This window comes from Artemia franciscana, chromosome 9 (assembly GCF_032884065.1).
Source record: "Artemia franciscana chromosome 9, ASM3288406v1, whole genome shotgun sequence".
Classification (NCBI taxonomy): Eukaryota; Metazoa; Arthropoda; class Branchiopoda; order Anostraca; family Artemiidae; genus Artemia; species Artemia franciscana.
Window position 1 is genome coordinate 38,093,775 of NC_088871.1, and position 18,884 is coordinate 38,112,658.

Consider the following 18,884-nt stretch of genomic DNA (forward strand, 5'->3'; position numbering starts at 1 on the left):
GCGACCGGAAGGCTCCTGAGAGGTTTTTTCGCTCGTTTCGGGGCTGGTGAGTCTCCAAGAAACTGAAAACATCCCGTCCATATCTCTGCAGCTCTTTAAGAATGAGATTCAGCTTTCCCGGTTTGGCAAGTGTACGGGTATTTAGCATGCCAAAAGCGTAGGGTCAGTATTGTGGATTTTTGCTCTGGACGTGATAGTATGTAAAATCAAAGTTTTATTATCATCATTATTTAAACTAAGCTGTTTGAAGGTGACCCAGACGCGGTAGTAGAAGTTTATACTAAACTGAGCCCTTTTTCACGATTTACACGAGAGTTAGTTTCTCGGCTGAATGGTTGGTGGCGCCAAGCCACTCCTCTCAACCACCTTATAGGAACCGTTGTCTATAGTTGCGGGTCTTCTGCGGAATTCTCCCACGATTCTGTTCTGCTGTACAATGCAATCCAAAACATTTGTGAGAGAAGGTTGGTAACACGTAACTGATGTTACGTGTCCACATACAGGTGGACTCTTAGCAATATGCATTCAAGGGGCCTTCGTCCTCCTCCATCTGAATTTTTGACCGTCAGATGAGAGTGACCCAATTTCAATTATGGACCCCAGGGATTATTTCCTCTTTACTCCCAATCTCATTATTCATGGAGCTACAGTACAAATCTACAAGGCATTCCCTTGTGATGCACCTGGGGACGTGTTCAGTGGTCTCTTGGAAGTTCTACTTGAAAATCATAGGAATTTCAAATGGAACCATTTTCGATTGATATCAACAGGGGATTCTCTAACTTCTCCGATTGGCAACTTTTGGGTAGAAAGGTAGGCATATTGCACCTTGTTTGAACTGAAATCATGCAAGTATTTTCAATCTTTGTGATTGGAATAGACTTCCCCCTCTCTGTCATTTTGTTGTTTTTGTTTTGGTTTGTTTTCTCGCAGAAAGACAGCCACATTACACTTTGTTTGAAGCGGAATTGCGCTAGGATTTTAAATCTATATCATTTTAGGGCTAAAGCAGATTGACAGCTCATCTAACATCCCCACACCCATATTTTACCAAGTTTCAAAGGAAATGTAGGCATGTCGTTTGTGGTATGAACAAGAATGTCAAAGAGATATTCAATCTATAAAATTAGTTGGCCAATGTAGTCCAGAAGCCCTTTCAATCCCCCCTCCACGGGGTAGTGATAGCAATCTTTTCCTGGTGACATTGAAGGTAGTAGCTACAAATGGGGCCTATTACTGCTAATTTCAGTCCCCACTCTGCCACCGGCCGAACCGCTCAGTGTCTAACCATGAGGTAAGTTATATATTTTGGAACACACCGCCAATATTTGACAGATTGAGGCCAGTTACAGCTGCCAAATTCAAATCTTCAGGGGTCAGCCTTGTTGTACATATGAAGCACTCACTATGGAGCAAGAAAATATCTCTTGATAATTAATACGAGTTCAAAAAAAGAAGTTCTCTTACTAGTACCATTTTTTTTAGATCAAGCGCAGCTAGCCATGATAGATAGCAAGTCCTGGGTGATTCTCCCTTTTGATTTGAGAGAGGAGTTCTACCTATCCAAGTCGGCCTGGCAAGCGGTTGGAATTTTTAGGATGATAGAAAATAAAGGCTAACACCCTGACACTACCAATGAAGGCTCTTCTATGAAGGGAAGAAAAGAAATATGTCAAAATACAACGCGCGATGGCCCTATATAAACAATTTTTTTTTGGGGGGGGGTGGCAATGACAAATTATGGCCTGAGCATTTACTCAGATTTCTTAGACCATTCTCAATAATAATAATAATAATACCGTTTTAACGCATGCTTTTTAACCCAAAGATACGCATGTTATGCCTTGTTAGAACTGGAACCATGCCAGGGTTTTTTAAATGCCTGATTAGAGGATCAAAGTGGGTTCAATACCCCTCCCTTCGTGGCCTTTTCAGTTTCTACCACTAGCTTACCATCAGAAATATAGAATACTTTTTATCAATTTTCTTGAATTTCACGCTGAAAATATATTTTGCAAATGGGACAAAAGAATACAAATTTCATGGGCATGGTTCACTCTTTATCTCTGACTTCTGTACCAAAGTGCGCAGATCCACTTGAAACTTATTGGTGCAAGTTATTGGGAGCTAGGGGACAGAGGGAATCAATTTTCACTATTCGTTTCAATTGAAATTTTGCATGCACATGTCTAGAACCGAGGTGACTAAACACTTGAAACTCTAGCCTGTCGGCCTTTGAAATACCAGCAGAAAGTTTCAGTTCTTGGAATTTTTTCCTCTACTACGGAGAGTGACTTGTTGGCAAGAATCATGCAGTATGTTCATTTTCGGGGGATGAGGGGCTACATAAATATACAAATTTTTGGGTTTTTATGTTCTGTGGCTAAGCACTACAGTAAAAACCTACATTTTAAAAGTAACAGTACGGATTTCAATGAAGAGGTAGAGAACAAGGTTGGTTTTAAGCATAAAAGGTGTATTTTGATGCCATTTTTAAGGAATGTTTCCTTATTCTGTTAGAGAAAAAACTCTTCTTAGGGTATATCGTTTTAGAATTGTTCAATCGATTTGTCTTTAATCGATGGCAATAAACAAAACTAGAGCCCTTCTACCGTAAGACTATTGCTGCAACACTTCACGTTGCATAATCAACCCAAATGTATTTTTTAAATATATATACAAATTGTAATCCTACCCTTCTTCCATCTTCTCCAAGAGTAAGTTTCTGCAACCGGCATGACATGCCGAGCAGAAGTTTAGAAGACTATTGCTTGAACAAATAGGTTGAAATTTCACATCTTGACATCCACACAAATCATTACAAGAGTTGAAAACATTGACTCTAAATAACAAACCCAGATTCAGCATAAAGTTTTGGTTGCGTTAGAGCTGTGCATTCAGACACTTTCACTTTAATCTTTCCAAATTTTAATTAGATTGAATACACTGTACAATATTTTGTGGAGATAAAACGAATTATGAGTTTCTGAAATGCTGAAATTGCTTATGGATGTTTACATACCCATAGTTTGCTTAAAAGTATTTAAATATAAGTAATTGAACATCAATGAATTGCTATTTTTGTGCTTTTCAAATCAAATATAACATCTTTCCTTCTTTTCTTTAAATTTGTTTTTGAAAACTATTTTTTTGGCGACATTAGAACGATAGTTACGTTTAGAACGATTGTTTCTTCTGTTGCAGCTCAAGATAGTGGTTTTTTGCTTTCTATATCCCCTTCCTAAGAATAACAGAAAATTTTATTTAAGCCCTTAATAGCCAATTTTGAGCTAAATATTAATGACAATTCTTGCAATAGTTTTCGATTCAAAAAAAAAAAAAAAATGTAAAAAAACTAATGGTTCCAAAAGAGAGGTATGCATTCGCCAAAAGAGAACGATCAAAAGCAGTGTAGCGCCAAGTCTTGTCTTTCAAATGAGGCACCTCCGGTGTTGTTTTAAAAAGTAGAATTGTAGCAAAGAGTCAAACTTTAGCGTAAAGAGCGAGGGATTGCGAAGGGGACAACCTATTTCATATACGGAGTAATTTCTGTTCGTTTTAAGTTTTAATGTCGCTCCTTACTTTCAGTTAAAAAAACTAGTTTCTTTTATTTAATTTCTGAACGTTTTTGAATTAATGCATGTTTGATTTTGGCTCTCCGCACATAAATTATTAAAATGAAATTTGTGTATTAATTCTTTTTTGGCTAAATGACTTTCTCTTAGTTTTGATCAGACGATTTTGAGAAATAAGGGGTGGGAAAGGAGGCCTAGTTGCCCTCCAATTTTTCGGTTACTTAAAAAGGTATTAGAACTTTTAATTTTTAACGAACGTTTGTATTAGTAAATATATGTAACTTAAGAATTAGCTTGCGTAACAAGCTTTTATATTCTTATATTTTTATTATGTATACGAGGGGGTTTGTACCCTCGTTAATACCTCGCTCTTTACACTAAATCGTAAGTTTTGTCCCAATTTTTTAAGAATGACCCCTGAATTAGAAAGGCCGTAGAATAAATAGTTGAAACTACTAAAAATACTTTAGCATAAAGAGCGAAATATTAAATCTCCTCCTAAATACCTCGCTCTTTATGCTCAAGTATTTTTAGAACCCCTCATATGCGTAGTAATCTCTGTTCGTTTTAGGTTTCAATGCTACTCCTTACTTTCAATTTACTTACAACCCCACCCCCAAGCCAAAAAAAAATCCCCCTGAAAACGTCCCAATAACCATTACTGTATGTAAACACTGGTCGAAGTTAGTAACTTGCAGCCCCTCCCCCAGGGATTATGAGGGAGTAAGTCATTCCTAAAGACATATTTATTATGGTTTTCGACTATGCGGAACAAAATGGCTATCTCAAAATTTTGATCCGTTGACTTTGGGAAAAAATGAGCGTGGGAGGGGGCCTAGGTGCCCTCCAATTTTTTTGGTCACGTAAAAAGGGCACTAGAACTTTTCATTTCGGTTAGAATGAGCCCTCTTGAAACATTCTAGGACCACTTGGTCGATACGATGACCCCTGGGAAAAAAAACAAAAAAATAAACACGCACCCGTGATTTGTCTTCTGGCAAAAAAAATACGAAATTCCACATTTTTGTAGATAGGAGCTTGAAAATTTTGCTATAGGTTTCTCTGATACGCCGAATGCGATGGTGTGATTTTCGTTAAGATTTTATGACTATTAGGGGGTGTTTCTGCCTATTTTCCAAAATAAGGCAAATTTTCTCAGGCTCGTAACTTTTGATGACAAAGACTAAATTTGCTCAAACTTATATATTTAGAATCAGCATGAAAATCCGATTTTTAAGATGTATCTTTTAGCATCAAAATTCCGTGTTTTAGAGTTTCGTTTACTGTTGAGCCGGGTCGCTCCTTACTACAGTTCGTTACAACGAACTATTTGACTACAAGGCTCATTTTTATTTTTCACTGTCATTTTCAATTGATTTGGGAAAATTGCCTCTAACTTGCCCCCTCCCTCAAAATTTTGACGAAATTATGCTAATGAGTATTTTCAACTACATATGCTTTCTTCGGAATACAGCTAAATGCGCTGTCCCCCTACGTTTCTGTGTTGGATTAGACTTTAGAACCCTGTTGATTCTGCAATTCTTGTGACCTAAAGGACTCCATTTTAATTTGCTGACAATAATGTCTTGATGTATATTATCCCAATTGAACAACTAAATATTTTACAATTAATACAGCCTTCAACAAGACCTGTATGCAGTTATAAATAAACTGTATAGTCTGAAATATAGGCAGGTCAAATTTTGTTGTATTTTCGAATCCTCCAAGCTCCTTTACTTGGAGTATAGAAATACCAACTACTAACTGCACAAAGCCTGTTCAGTACCTTGGCATTACTACTGATGAAACTTTGCCGTTTAATTCCCATCTTAAGGCTGTTAGGTAAATATAATCACGTAATTTAAGCATTATCTACAAATTGAGACAAAGTTTTTCTTCCAAGTGTTATAAGGTAGTTATTATTTTTTTTAGGACACATCGGTATACTTTGTACTTCCTTCAATAAATCATTCTATTCGTGTTCGACATAATTACGGTACGGCACGCAGTGCATTTACAGAAGAGGAGTTTAGAGTCTTCCGAGGTTGGTAGACAGAAAAATTAATATAATGCCGCCAGACGTTTTTGAAATAAATTAATGTAATGTCGGCATACACTTTTGAAATCAATATAATTTTTTCGTATATTGCAATAGTAGCCTTTTCGGGGGGAAGTCCTAGAATATCGAGAAAGGGCTCATTCAAGAGAAAACTAAGTTTTAGTGCCCTTTGTAACTGACCAAAAAGATTGGAAGGCAGCTAGCCCCCTCCCCCCAACACCCGTTTTATTTTAAAGTCATATGATGAACATTTGAGGTTTTACTACACCTTTGGGGATGATATGGCCCCCCCACAGTCCCTAGGAAAAGTTCCGTAAGTTGAGGAATTTCGTCAATTGTTTACGTATAGTACTTGTTACTGGGAAGTATAGAGGCATTTTAACGGTTCAGGGAAAATTTTAGACTAGGGGAATTTGCCAGAATTTCTATACGATTTTTTTTATTTGTCTTACTTTTTCTTCGGCGACTCAACTTTACATGTGGAGACGTTAGAGTAATTTTCCTGGGGAAATTTTTACTGGTTTAGAATTGTCCAGAGGATCTATCTAGGGGGAGGGGATTTTCCACAGGAGAAATTCCTTATGTGGAATTTTCCCCAGGAGAAATTCTCTGCGGGGGAATGTTTTATGGGAGCAACTTTCCACATGAAAAACAGTCGGAGATTAAGGTCTCTTTCAAATGAAAGTGTGCTGAGAAAAACTTTTCAGGCGAAATCGTCCGCAAGAAATTTTCTGGTGGGAATTTTCAGCGAGAAATGTATTTTTCAGGGGTGAACTTTCCTCGTGGAGGGGGATATTTTAAGCGGGAGGAACTTTCCATGGAGATATTATCCGTGGGGAGAAGAAATTTTTTCTGTAGGGGTAGGTGGATTTACCGACATTATTTTTAAAACAGTCAGAAATCAAACAGTTCGTGGGAACGAACTGTAAGTAAGGAGTGACTCGGCTCAATAGTAACCAAAACTAAAAAAAAAGGATGCGCATTAATAGATGCATCAAAAGAATTACCTTATTTTGCTGATTCCAAATATATAAGATTCATAAAGTTTAGTCCTACCCATCAAAATTTGCCTGAGAAAATTCGCCTAATTTTCAAAAAAGGGGAAACACCCCCTAAAAGCCAAGGAACCTCAACAAAAATTATATTGTCAGATTCAGCGTATCAAAAAACCTACTACAGAAGTTTCAAGCTCCTAGATACAAGAATATGGAATTTTGCTTTTTTTTTGCCAGAAGAAAATACACGGATACGTGTTTTTTTCAGGGATGATCGTGTCGAAATAATAGTTCTAAAAGATCGACAGAGGGTGTATTCGAACAAAAATCAAAAGTTCTAGTCCCCTTTTCAATTGACCAAAAAAATTAGAGGGCAACTAGTCCCCTCCAACGCCCCTTTTTCCCCAAAGTTATCCGATAAAAAGTTTGAGAAAGCTATTTTGTTGAGCATAGTTAAAAGATCCTATAACTATGTTCTTAGGGGTGATATGACGCCCCACAGTCCGCAGGGAGAGGTCTGGCCATTGTTTACGTATTGATCAGCCCATTGTTTACGTATAGCATTTGTTACTGGGAACTATACAGACATTTTTCGTGGGGGGGGGGATTTTGTGCTGGGTTGGGTCACCATGGGGATTATGCTGAGAACATAGTTGTATTCTTATGATATGATTGCAAGTTGTATTGCAAGTTGTAGTCGTATTTTATGGTGAGAACATAGTTGTATGTCCTGTATGGACTACCAAACTGTTTATCCATTCGCCAAAAAGCTTAAATTGGATACACTTCTGTAAGCGTTTACGCCATACCAAAAGAGCCCCGTAATACATTTTGAGCCAACTGGGATTAGAAAACCCTTAACACAAGTGCTTGACGGATCATTTGGTCAAATTATTCACATTTTCTGGATATTCCATAAAGTAATTTTCCCGTGAATTCAGTATTCTGAACTTTTCAATTAAAAATACTGTCGTCTTAACTTGTGAGAAAATTTTACAGGGAAAATTATCATAGGGACGGGGGCTCTCTAAGGTGAATGTTTATTGGGGAAGAATTTTCCATATTAAACTAAATTTAATTTGCATATCTTTTCCGACTCTTTTCACATGTAATCAAAATAAAATAATCAGGTTATTTTATAAATACAAATGATTTTCCAAGGGTACCGACTTTTTGCCTTCTGGTGTACCTCTTAGAACGCTGTAAGTGCCACACAGTTCCACAGTGGCAATTAATTTGTCGCACACAGCACATTTCGCCGTCCTTGGCACAGTTCGTGACCCACTCCGCATGCTTCTATCACTTTAATTCACACAACCTTGTTTACCAAACTTTGTGATTATTTTTCACTTTTATGGGTAAGGGTAATATAGTAGAGAAAGAGCTCAACCGGATCAGGCAGCAGAGTCACTGTATAACATTGCGACTGGACCCCTATGTAGTTGACCCCCAAGCAACTGAATCCCATATAACTAAACCCCCTTACAACTGAACCTCCGTGCAACTGAACCCCGTACCACTGGACCCTCGTTTAACTTAACCCTCGTGAAACTGAACCTCCTTTTACTAAACCCCTGTGTAACTTAACCCCCTTGTAATTCAACCATCCTAAAACTGAAACAAGTGCAACTGAACCCCCGTGTAACTAAAACCTCATGTTAGAATCTTTATATTTTCAACCTTGTTGAAATTTTGTTTTTCACAGTCATGATATAAATGCCTGTCAAGATAATTTATAAGAAAGCTTTGTTTTGTTGTCGACGCTGATAGACTCCAAGATAAGAATTTGATAGAAACTTTCCAGGAACAGTTAAACACTAGACTGGAGAGTTTGAAGTTTGGCAATGTAGAAGATGAACGGGATAGTTTTAGGACAATAGTTTGTATAGTTGAAAATGATGTCTTAGGGAAGAAAGAATTAAAAGCTGCTAGGATATTTGTGAAAATACGTTATGTTTATTATAGAGGAGGAGAAACTGTATAAGGATTTTTGAGCATACGAAAATGAGACTAATGTAAAGAAAGTGTAGAAAGCATGAAAATGTGAATTAAGGAGATGTGAAATGAATCCTATGGATGAAATTACTATAGATGTGACAGGTGAAGCCAGATGGGAAATTATTAATATCTTGTACTGGTATGCTTATAATTGAGAGGGAATACTCATGGCTTGTCCCTATTGGAGATAAGAAAGGGCCCAAAAAAGCCGGTCGTCGAAGTAGTAGAATTAGTTGTATATGGTGCCGTTTGGTTAGTTCTATGTCCCCATCAATACATCTGAAAGCACCGACAGAATGCTCAAAGCCGTTCATAAGGTAATCCTGATAAGCCCTTTTGCAACTTCATGCCCATAGTGTTTTGATTTAGTTCAGCTTCTCGATCAGCAATCCCTCAAATTTTCAAGTAAATACCCTTAACTTTAGTAGTAGCCATAGAAGTAGTAGCAGTAGAAGTATCATTCATAGTAGTAGTAGTAGTAGTAGTGGCCGTAGCATGCAAATTTTCCCTTTTGGTTTGATGAACATTCTACTCATCGTTTCCTGTAAGTTTAAACTCGATACCCCAGACCATTTCTGGGATATTCCTGGCATGCCCTTTTTACAGTCTACATGAACACAGTGTGTTTTATTTAGCTCGACATTCCCCTTAAGATTCCATGTGAGCTCCGCCTTAATACCCTTACCCTTTTTGAAACCAAGAATCAAATATGCCCCCTCGCCCTTCCTAAATCGCTAATATCAATTTTAAACAACGAACAAAATATATAAGCAACAGTCCTTACCCAAGGATGGTGCGGGGTCTTGTCATCCCCAGAGGCATAGTTAGTGGAATTTTTATCTATGTTGAACTATATGTCTTTGAGGTGAGGGTAGTGTAAAGGGTCGTGGGTGAGGCATGGTTGCCCTATAATCACTATATTTTAGGTTTACCCAAATGACTGCAATAAAACTCTCCATTGATGGACCATATAAGTTAAGATCAAGCTGAGGTAATTAAAGTTTACTAACGATGTAAAACTAAACTTGTTTTTGGCTCCCATTCTAAGTTTAACTTCTCAAAACAGGCAGACAAAAAAGTATTAAATACATGGAACAGAATTATTCCAGATGCAACGCTCTAGCGTTGCCATTTTGACATAGCCATTTTGTTCAATATATTCCAAAGACAGGCAGTTGGGGGGGGGGGGCTAGCTGACCTCCATCACTATTGACTTAAAAGATTAGAACTTCCAATGTCAACCAAATGAGCCACCTCTAAAGTTTAGTACAACCATCCTTTTCATAAGAACCTTTAATGTCCCAGGGGCACAACTTACAAACCTCACCCTTAGGCTCTGGTTTTCTGCGCTCTGATCACTTTGAATCGTAAAAAGGGCACTAGAACTTCTGATTACCGATCCAATGAGCCCCCTCCAAATATATACGGCCAAAAGATGTGTTGAGGGGAGATAGTTGCCCTCAAATCACTTTTACTCTTAAAAAGGGTACTAGAAATTCAGATTACCAATCCTACAAGTCCCCTCAGAAGTGCATACGACCACTCTTTCTATAAGAACTTTATATACCCCAGGGCTTAACTTGCAACCCTTGCCCTGAGAGCTTTGGGGGTGGAATTGTCTTCTCCCAAGACATAATATCCGGACCCTTCGACTACAATGAACAAATTTGATATTTCAAAATTTTGACTGGGCGTCTTTGGGGAAATGATGAGTGTGTGTGTGTGGGGAGGCTGGTTTCCCTGAAATTACTTTCTACTCTTGAAAAGGGCACTATAACTTTAAATTTTAAATCAAAATGAGCCTCATCTGAAGTTTATACGACCATCCGTTTCATAAAAACCTTATATGCCCCCAGGGCTTGAGTTTATCCCCATGGCAATGGGGGCTGTATTAACCATAGAGGCAATATTATATGTTCTTTGGACTATTTTGAGAAAAATTGCTATCTCACAATTTTAATCAGATTCGTTTAGTGAACATAGTTAGGGGGGCTTACAGCCCTCCACCACCATTGACTCTTAAACAAGAACTAGAACTTCCTATTTTCAATCAAATGAGCCTCCTCTAAAGTTTGTAAAACCACCTCTACCATAAAAACCTTGAATGCCCTAGGGGCATAACTTATAACCCTTGCCCCCAGGCTCCAGGAGTTGGTTTCAACCCCAAAAGCCTTGTTATGCTCAAAATTTCGATTAGAGTACTCTTAGAAATGATAGGTGTGGTTGGGGCAGGCATCTGCCCCCTGATCACTTTCAACTGATAACAAAGGCACTAGTCCTCTCAATTTCCAATCGAATTAGCCCTTTCTTATTTTATACGACAACACTTTCTATAAGAACCTTATATGCCCCAATGGCATAATTTGCAACTCTTGTCCTGAAGGCTGCGAGGGTTGTCATCTTAAAAGATATAATTTCCAGATCTTTCAAAAATGTTGAACAAAATGTCTATATCAAAATTTTGATCAGAAGTGTTTAGAGAAATGATGAGTGTAGGGGTGGGGGCATTCACCCTCCGATTACTTTTGAATATGAAAAGGGGCACTAGCCCTCTTAATTCTCAATTGAATAATATGCCCTTTTGTTTCTACGACAAGACTTTCTATAAAAACCTTTTCTGCCCCAAGGTAAAACTTATAACCTTCACCAGGAGGGCTGTGTGGGGGAAGGTTGTCACCTTCAATAACAGAATACCCAGACCTTTCAACTATGTTGAACAAAATGGTGATCTAAAAATTTTGATTGAATATGCTTGGGGAAAGGGCAAGCGTGGGAGGAGGGTTAATTACTCTCCAATGACTTTTGATTATTGAAAAGGATGCTAGCCTTTTCAATTTCCAATCGAATAAGCCCTTTTTGAACTTTCAACGATAGTGCTTTCAATAAAAATCTTAAGTGCCCCCAGGGCATAAACTACAACCCTTGCCCTGAGGACTGGGCAGGGATTTTAATTGGATATATTTGGGAAAAGTATGGGTGGGGGAGGGGGAAAGATGCTTTATCACTTTCAACTATTAAAAAGGGAACTAGCCGTTTAAATTTCCAACCAAATGAGTCCTTTTCAAACAGTTCGTCGTAACGAACTGTAGCAAGGAGCGACCCGGCTCAATAGTAACCAAAACTCTAAAAAACGGTATTTTGATACCAATAGTTACATCAAAAGAATCGCATTTTAATCCTGACTTTAAATATATAAGTTTCATCGAGTTTAGTCCTACCCATCAAAAGTTAAGAGCCTGAAAATAATTTTTCTTATTTTAGAAAATAGGGGGAAAAGCCTTAAAAGTCATAGAATCGTAACGAAAATCATACCATCAGATTTAGCGTATCAGAGAACCCTACTGTACATGTTTGAAGCTCCTATCTACAAAAATGTGGTTTTTTTTTTTTGCCAGAAGACGGATCACGGATGCGTTTTTTTTTTTTTTTTTTTTTTGTTTTTTCAGGGGTGATCGTATCGACCCAGTGGTCCAAGAATTTTGCAAGAGGGCTTATTCAAAAGGAAATGAAAAGTTCTAGTGCCCTTTTTAAGTGACCAAAAAATTGGAGGGCACCTAAGCCCCATCCCACGCTCATTTTTTCGCAAAGTCGTCGGATCAAAATTCTGGGATAGCCATTTTATTCAGCACAGTCGAAAAACCTTGTAACTATGTCATTTGGGACGTCTTACTTCCCAACAGTCCCCGCCCGTGAGAGGGGCTGCAAATTACAAACTTTGACCAGTGTTTGCATATAGTAATGGTTATTGGGAAGTGTATGGATGTTTTCAGGGGGATTTTTCGGTTGGGAAGAGGAGTTGAGAAGAGGGGGTTATGTGGAGGAAACTTTACCTGGAGGAATTTGTCATTGGGGAAAAAATTTTCATGAAGGGGGCACAGGATTTTCTAGCATTATTTAAAAAACAATAAAAAAATAAATCTGAAAATTTTTTTTTAACTGTTAGTAAGGAGCAGCAATAAAACTAAACGAACAGAAAATATTACGCATATAAGGAGTTCATCTCCTTCTAATACCTCACTCTTTACGCTAAAGTATTTTTAGTAATTTCAACTATTTATTCTACAGCCTTTGTGATTCAGGGGTCATTCTTGAGGAATCAGGACAAAATTTAAGCTTTAGTGTAAAGAGCGAGCTATTGACGAGTGTGCAAACCCCTCACATACGTAATAAAAACATACGAATATAGAAGTTCATTACGTAAGCTAATTCGTAAGTTACGTATGTATTTTACTAATTAAAACGTCCGTAAAAAACTAAAAGTTCTAGTTGCCTTTTTAAGTAACCAAAAAATTGGAGGACAACTGGGCCCCCTCCCCCGCTCCTTTATTTTCAAAATCGTTAGATCAAAACTATGAGAAAGCCCTTTAGCCAAAAAAAAAAAAAAAATGCAAATTTCGTTTTAATTATTCATCTGCGGAGAGTCGAAATCAAAATATGGATTAACTCAAAAACGTTCAGAAATTAAATAAAAAAACAAGTTTTTTTTTAACTTAAAGTAAGGAGCGCCATTAAAAAATGAAATAAAATAAAGCAACAATCCTAAAATGAAATGTTGCTTTATCTTTACAGGGATTGATAATATTTTTAATATGTAAAAAGTGTCCTTAATTGATTTGTTTTTGCTGTACCAAAACTCCTATATTATTTTCTGTTTTCAGTACATCGCTAGTTTTCTGTAATCCTAGAAACATAGTGAAATATCTACTAGTTTTACTGATAAATATTAGATAGGCTGTGAAGTACTAATTTTTGTCCGTTTTAAGTTTCAACTTCGCTCTTTACTTCCCTCCAAAAAATATTGTTTTTTAAAATTAATAAATTTCCTAAGAATATTCCTACGATAAGAAGTGCCATAGTCTAAGAGAAAAAACTTCGAAGTAAATAATACATTTTTCCAACATCGTTCTTTACATAGGCAGCACTATTGCGCTGCCTATGATTTCTGAGAGTTTTTCAACTAACACAGGTTCGACTTTGGCTCACCGTACATGAAAAATTAAAAAGAAACTTTTATATTAATTTTGGAAGATTGATGTCCTATATGAAGGTTTGTCTCCTCCGCAATACCTTGCTCTGTACCCTAAAACTGTTAGCACTTTTGAAAAAGCTTCCTGTTCTAATTCAACGGCCCCCGTGTTTCAGTAGCCGATGTTAGAGACTTGGGACAAACAGTCAAACCTTAGCGTAAAAAGCAAGGTATTGATGAGAGGGCATGCCTTCATAGATAGAATAATTTTTGTTTGTTTTGAGTTTTAATATTGCTCGTTACTTCTAAGTCTAATTTCTTAATTCAAATCTATTTTAAATCTAATTTCTGATCGTTATTCAAATAATGCCGGTAAATCTGGTTCACTCTCCATGAAATATATCCCACCACCTCACGGAAAACTCTTCCTTGGAAATTTAATCCAACGTAAAGGGCATCCCCCCGCCAAGTAAAATTCCCTCCAGAAAGCTGTATCCTCGCTAAAAAATACATCTTCCCCATAAAATCGATTATGGATGATTAAGGCTGAAAAAATTTCCTTAACATTCTTTCATTTAAATAAGATTTTAACCGCTGATCGGTTTCTCAACAATTCTAGAAAATAGCCCCTGGGTAATTCCACTGGAATATCTCCACATGTGAAATTTGGCAAAGAGAATGTAAGACAACTAACAAGAGCTTCGTATAGTAATTATGTCGAATCCCCCCCTTGTGCGAGATTTCCCCTTGAAAATTCACCCTCCCCGGAAATCTACCTCCCCAGCTAAGATTCTCCCTGTAGAAATCATCCCAAGCCCCCCTCCCTTCCCCCAAAAAATGTCTGTATATTTCACAATAACAAATACTATGTGTAAACAATGGCCAAATTTTATAACATACAGGTCTGTCCCCATAGACTGTGGGGGGTCAGATTTTACACCTAAAGACATAATTATTTGCTCTTTCCACAATACTGAACAAAATGCCTTTCTCAAAATTTTGTTTAGATAACTTTAGGGGGAAAATGTTCGTGGAAGGGGAGCCAGTTGCCCTCCAGTGTTTTCGGTCACTTAAAAAGGGCACTAAAAGTTTTAATTTTCCGTTCGAATGCACCCTATCCTGATCTTCTAGGACAGCTATTCAAATACGATTACCCCTGGGAAAGAAACACACTTTAAAAAAATAATAAAATGAGCATGCATTCGTGTTCTGTCTCCCGGTAAAAACAGCAAAAATCTGCATTTTTGCATGCAGGAGCTTGAAACTTCTACAGTATGGTTCTCTTAGAATTAAAATTCCGTGAATTTTAAGGGGTTGTCTCTTCCTATTTAAAAAATCAGGTAAATTTTCTCTTGTTCGTAGCTTTTGATGGGTATCACTAAACTTGATGAATCTTAAATATTTGCAATCAGCATAATAGTCTAATTATTCTGATGTATATACTGATATTGAAATTCCGTTTTTTAGAGATTTGCTTACTTTTGAGCCGGGTCGCTCCTTACTTACAGTCTGTTACCAAGAACTGTTTGATTTAGCTAGATTTCACGATTTTACAGCATTTTTGCGTTATTAACTTATATGAATCCTACCTTTATCATTCTTAGAGCCCCTTGAACGTTGAAATTAAATTACTTAACACAAAAAACGTACATATAATTTGTCTTGAATTACCTTTTTGCATCTCTTCAATAGAACTTTCAATGTTCAATTCCAAATAAGTCGGATTTATGACATGGACTTCTGCCTCTACCGTCACCACAGTGACTTGTGGAGGGAGAGGATTACAGTTTTTTTCACTTGCTAAGCTTCCGACTTGGACCATAGGAGGCTGGTGGAGGCTAGGGGTTGAAGTTTCCTAAAATACAGAAACAATCAAAATGAAGGCATAGTTTCCAATTTTAAGGTTCTGTGTGGAAATAAATATGTTGAAATACACCTAAACTCGAAATGAGTAGGACATGGGAGGGAGAGGGATGGGATAGAATTCAGGGAAATATCTCCCGAGGGCTTTTAAGAAAATCTATAAGCACTCTCTTTTTGTTTTTTTTTGGACTACTTTAGCTTTAAATATTAAGTACCAGCCCGCTCTTCAGAAAATACAAACTTCAGACCCATGAATATAATTAAGAACTAACTCATATTTCATTTTAAAGGCTATTGTAACTAAACTTTTAAAAGTGTTTATTAATAATAGTTTCAAATATGTTTAAATTAAGTTTGAAACTAATTTTGTCAACTTAAAGCCAGATTTTCTTAAATATCAATGTTTAAAATTAAAAAATTTTAAGTTCAAGCCATTCTTGGTTTACACCAGTGTTTTATCGTTATATCGTTATAAGAGTTACTTTCCCAGAAAAAGAAAAAATATTTTGCTAATAGTTGCTAAACAAAATAATAATCAGGTCAAAATGATCTGCTAAAGGATTATTATCTAAAATGCCAGCTCCGTATTTTGAAGGTTTTGACACAAATAAAAAAAAAAATTCTAAAGGATATTGTCTAAAACCATTATCTAGAGGTAGCTTTGGTAGATGATCTGTTACACAATTTATGGTTTTTGTAACAAGTATTGGACTCATAGGGTCATTATTATGTACTATGCAAAAGTGCGTTGACAATAACCGATACAATTGCTATCTCTCAGCTCCCTCTTTAATTTAAGCTCCCTTTTTTGAGCTCCTGTTTTTAATTTAAAATAAAACAAACCTTTCTGAATTGCAATTTGCCTATTTTGAAAAAAGCTACTCACTTTCGAGGTTTCAGCCAAAACTGAAGAAACTTCTGTATTTTGATCCAATCCACAATATTTTTTCACAGCATCATTAATATCCAAATCTTTAAGAAGGATTTCAGCTACTTCTTTAGAATCCCCCAGATGATAAAAGCTACAGGGTTCGTCACTTTTGTCAATATCATCAAATAGGATATCTTGGCAATCAAATCGTTGCTGAGATACAAAACGGGGCTTTGTTTCTCGCCCTTCTGCACTAGTCATACTGAAAGGGTCATAAGCTATTTGTGGTTTTTCTGTTCCCTTGACTGCATCTTTCTGTTCTTGTGGCCCAAATTCATCATTCATTCCATGCTTAACAAATTCTTGAAATAAACATCTTTCAGAGCTTATGTTGCTGTCATCTTTTTCTTTATGATCAATATCTTCGTGGAACCTCTTTTTATACTCTTTCTTAACAGCTTCGACACCACTTTTCTTTATATTACTGTTTGTAGAATTATCCAGATGGGTAGGCTCTGCTGCTTTAGTAGCTTCAAGTTTATCATCTTCAATAATCTCAAATGCCTCCTGCATTATGTTTTTTTCAAATTTATTAGATAACTTGTCAACATTGTTTTCTTGTATTTCATTTTTCGTAAAGTCATCTTGTTTTATATTTATTCGGTTTTAAGGGGCTCAGTTTTTTCAGATCTAATTATATCTGATGGCTTATCACTCATTTGTTGTTCTTCTGTTGGTCTGAAACATTTTTCACCTTCACTCTTTTCCATGTCATTATTTTCAATGTCTTCTACTTGAACGCTATTCTCTTTATTGCTTGCTTTGATTGTTTGCGTTATGGTGGCCTCTTGTGTTTCATGTTCCATCATTTTTTCCCTGACTGTATTTGATGTCTTCATAGTTACAATCTCCTCATGAAAATAATTTTGTGAAATATTTGAAATTTTTAAGTTTACTTCATCAGAGCTTGTAGCGCCAAAGGAACAAACAGCGTTGTTTTTTCTACAAAGAGTTTCGGGTTGTTTCTGGGGCGAAACAGTTTCGTTATTTCTCTTCTTATTTTTCGACTTCTTCGTGACCTGGAATAAAATATCTTTGTAGGAAAAATTAATTTTTTTGGTATTTCATTGCCCCCCCCCCCTCTTCTTTACAAAATTATTCAACATGAGTCTATCAGTTTATTGGGAAAAAAAAGTCTGACTAAGTCAAAAAGCATTCTTAGGCACCGCTACACATGAGAATATTCAGTAAAGACTTTATAATTTTAGCTTGTAGGAAAATTTTCCTGCAACACTGAAAACTTTAATTGACATTATATTCAGCTTAAGATCTGTTCTGCAGCTAGCACTGAATCATGAAGAGCGGTTTTAAAAAAATGTTTAAGACGTGTTACTTTCGATGCAATTAAAAAAGGGTGTACCACTTTACGAACCATGGTAGAAGTTGGAGATAAACAAAAATTTTACAAGGGAACCCTGAAAGTACGCAATCAGAATTTTTCTGTAACTGAGCTTGATTAAATTCCTTGGTTACTCCGTATATGAAATGAGTTGTCCCCTCCGCAATCCCTCGCTCTTTACGCTAAAGCTTTAAATTGTTTTAAAAAGTAGAATTGTGGCAAAGAGTCAAACTTTAGCGTAAAGAGCGAGGGATTGCGGAGGGGACAACTCATTTCATATACGGAGTAATTTCTGTTCGTTTTAAGTTTTAATGTCGCTCCTTACTTTCAGCTAAAAAATTAGTTTTTTTTATTTAATTTCTGAACGTTTTTGAATTAATGCATGTTTGGTTTTGGCTCTCCGCACATAAATTATTAAAATGAAATTTGTATATTAATTTTTTTTTTGGCTACATGGCTTTCTATTAGTTTTGATCAGACGATTTTGAGAAATAAGGGGTGGAGAAGGAGGCCTAGTTGCCCTCCAATTTTTCGGTTACTTAAAAAGGCAACTAGAACTTTTAATTTTTAACGAACGTTTTTATTAGTAAAAAATATACGTAACTTAAGAATTAACATACGTAACAAACTTTCAAAACCTTATATTTTTATTATGTATACGAGGGGATTTGTACCCTCGTTAATACCTCGCTCTTTACACTAAATCGTAAGTTTTGTCCCAATTCTTTAAGAATGACCCCTGAATCAGAAAGGCCGTAGAATAAATAGTTGAAATTACTAAAAATACTTTAGCATAAAGAGCAAGGTATTTATCTCCTCCTAAATACCTCGCTCGTTATGCTAAAGTATTTTTAGAACCCCTCATATGCGTAATAATCTCTTTTCGTTTTAAGTTTCAATGCTACTTCTTCCTTTCATTTGAAAAAAACGTTTTCATTTTTATTTTTCATTGTTTTCTTATAGTAATGCTAGAGAATCCTGCACCCTTGTCATTGAATTTTTCTTCCCCCATGACAGATTCCTCCAAGGAAAGATCCTCCAACATAGCCCCCTCTCCTCAGCCCCACCCCCAAACAAAATAAAATCCCCCTGAAAACGTCTGTACACTTCCCAATAACCATTACTATATGTAAACACTGGTCAAAGTTTGTAACTTGC

The 18,884-nt window shown here is 36.5% G+C and overlaps 1 protein-coding gene across 3 annotated transcripts in view; it reads right to left on the bottom strand.

Moving 5' to 3' along the window:
• The window catches only part of LOC136031382 (uncharacterized), a 29,614-nt gene extending 11,777 nt beyond the window's left edge, over positions 1–17,837 (bottom strand). For 2 of the 3 annotated variants that reach the window (XM_065710900.1, XM_065710902.1), the window contains exons 1-2: positions 16,343–17,837; positions 15,265–15,448 (exon numbers count right to left, since the gene is read on the bottom strand). In XM_065710900.1, the coding sequence (XP_065566972.1) occupies positions 15,265–15,448; positions 16,343–16,900 (742 nt within the window). In that variant the 5' untranslated portion in view covers positions 16,901–17,837. Of the gene's footprint in view, positions 1–2,695; positions 2,843–15,264; positions 15,449–16,342 lie in introns of all 3 variants that reach the window. The other variant, XM_065710901.1, reaches the window with a different exon arrangement.
• Between the last annotated feature and the right edge of the window lie 1,047 nt (positions 17,838–18,884).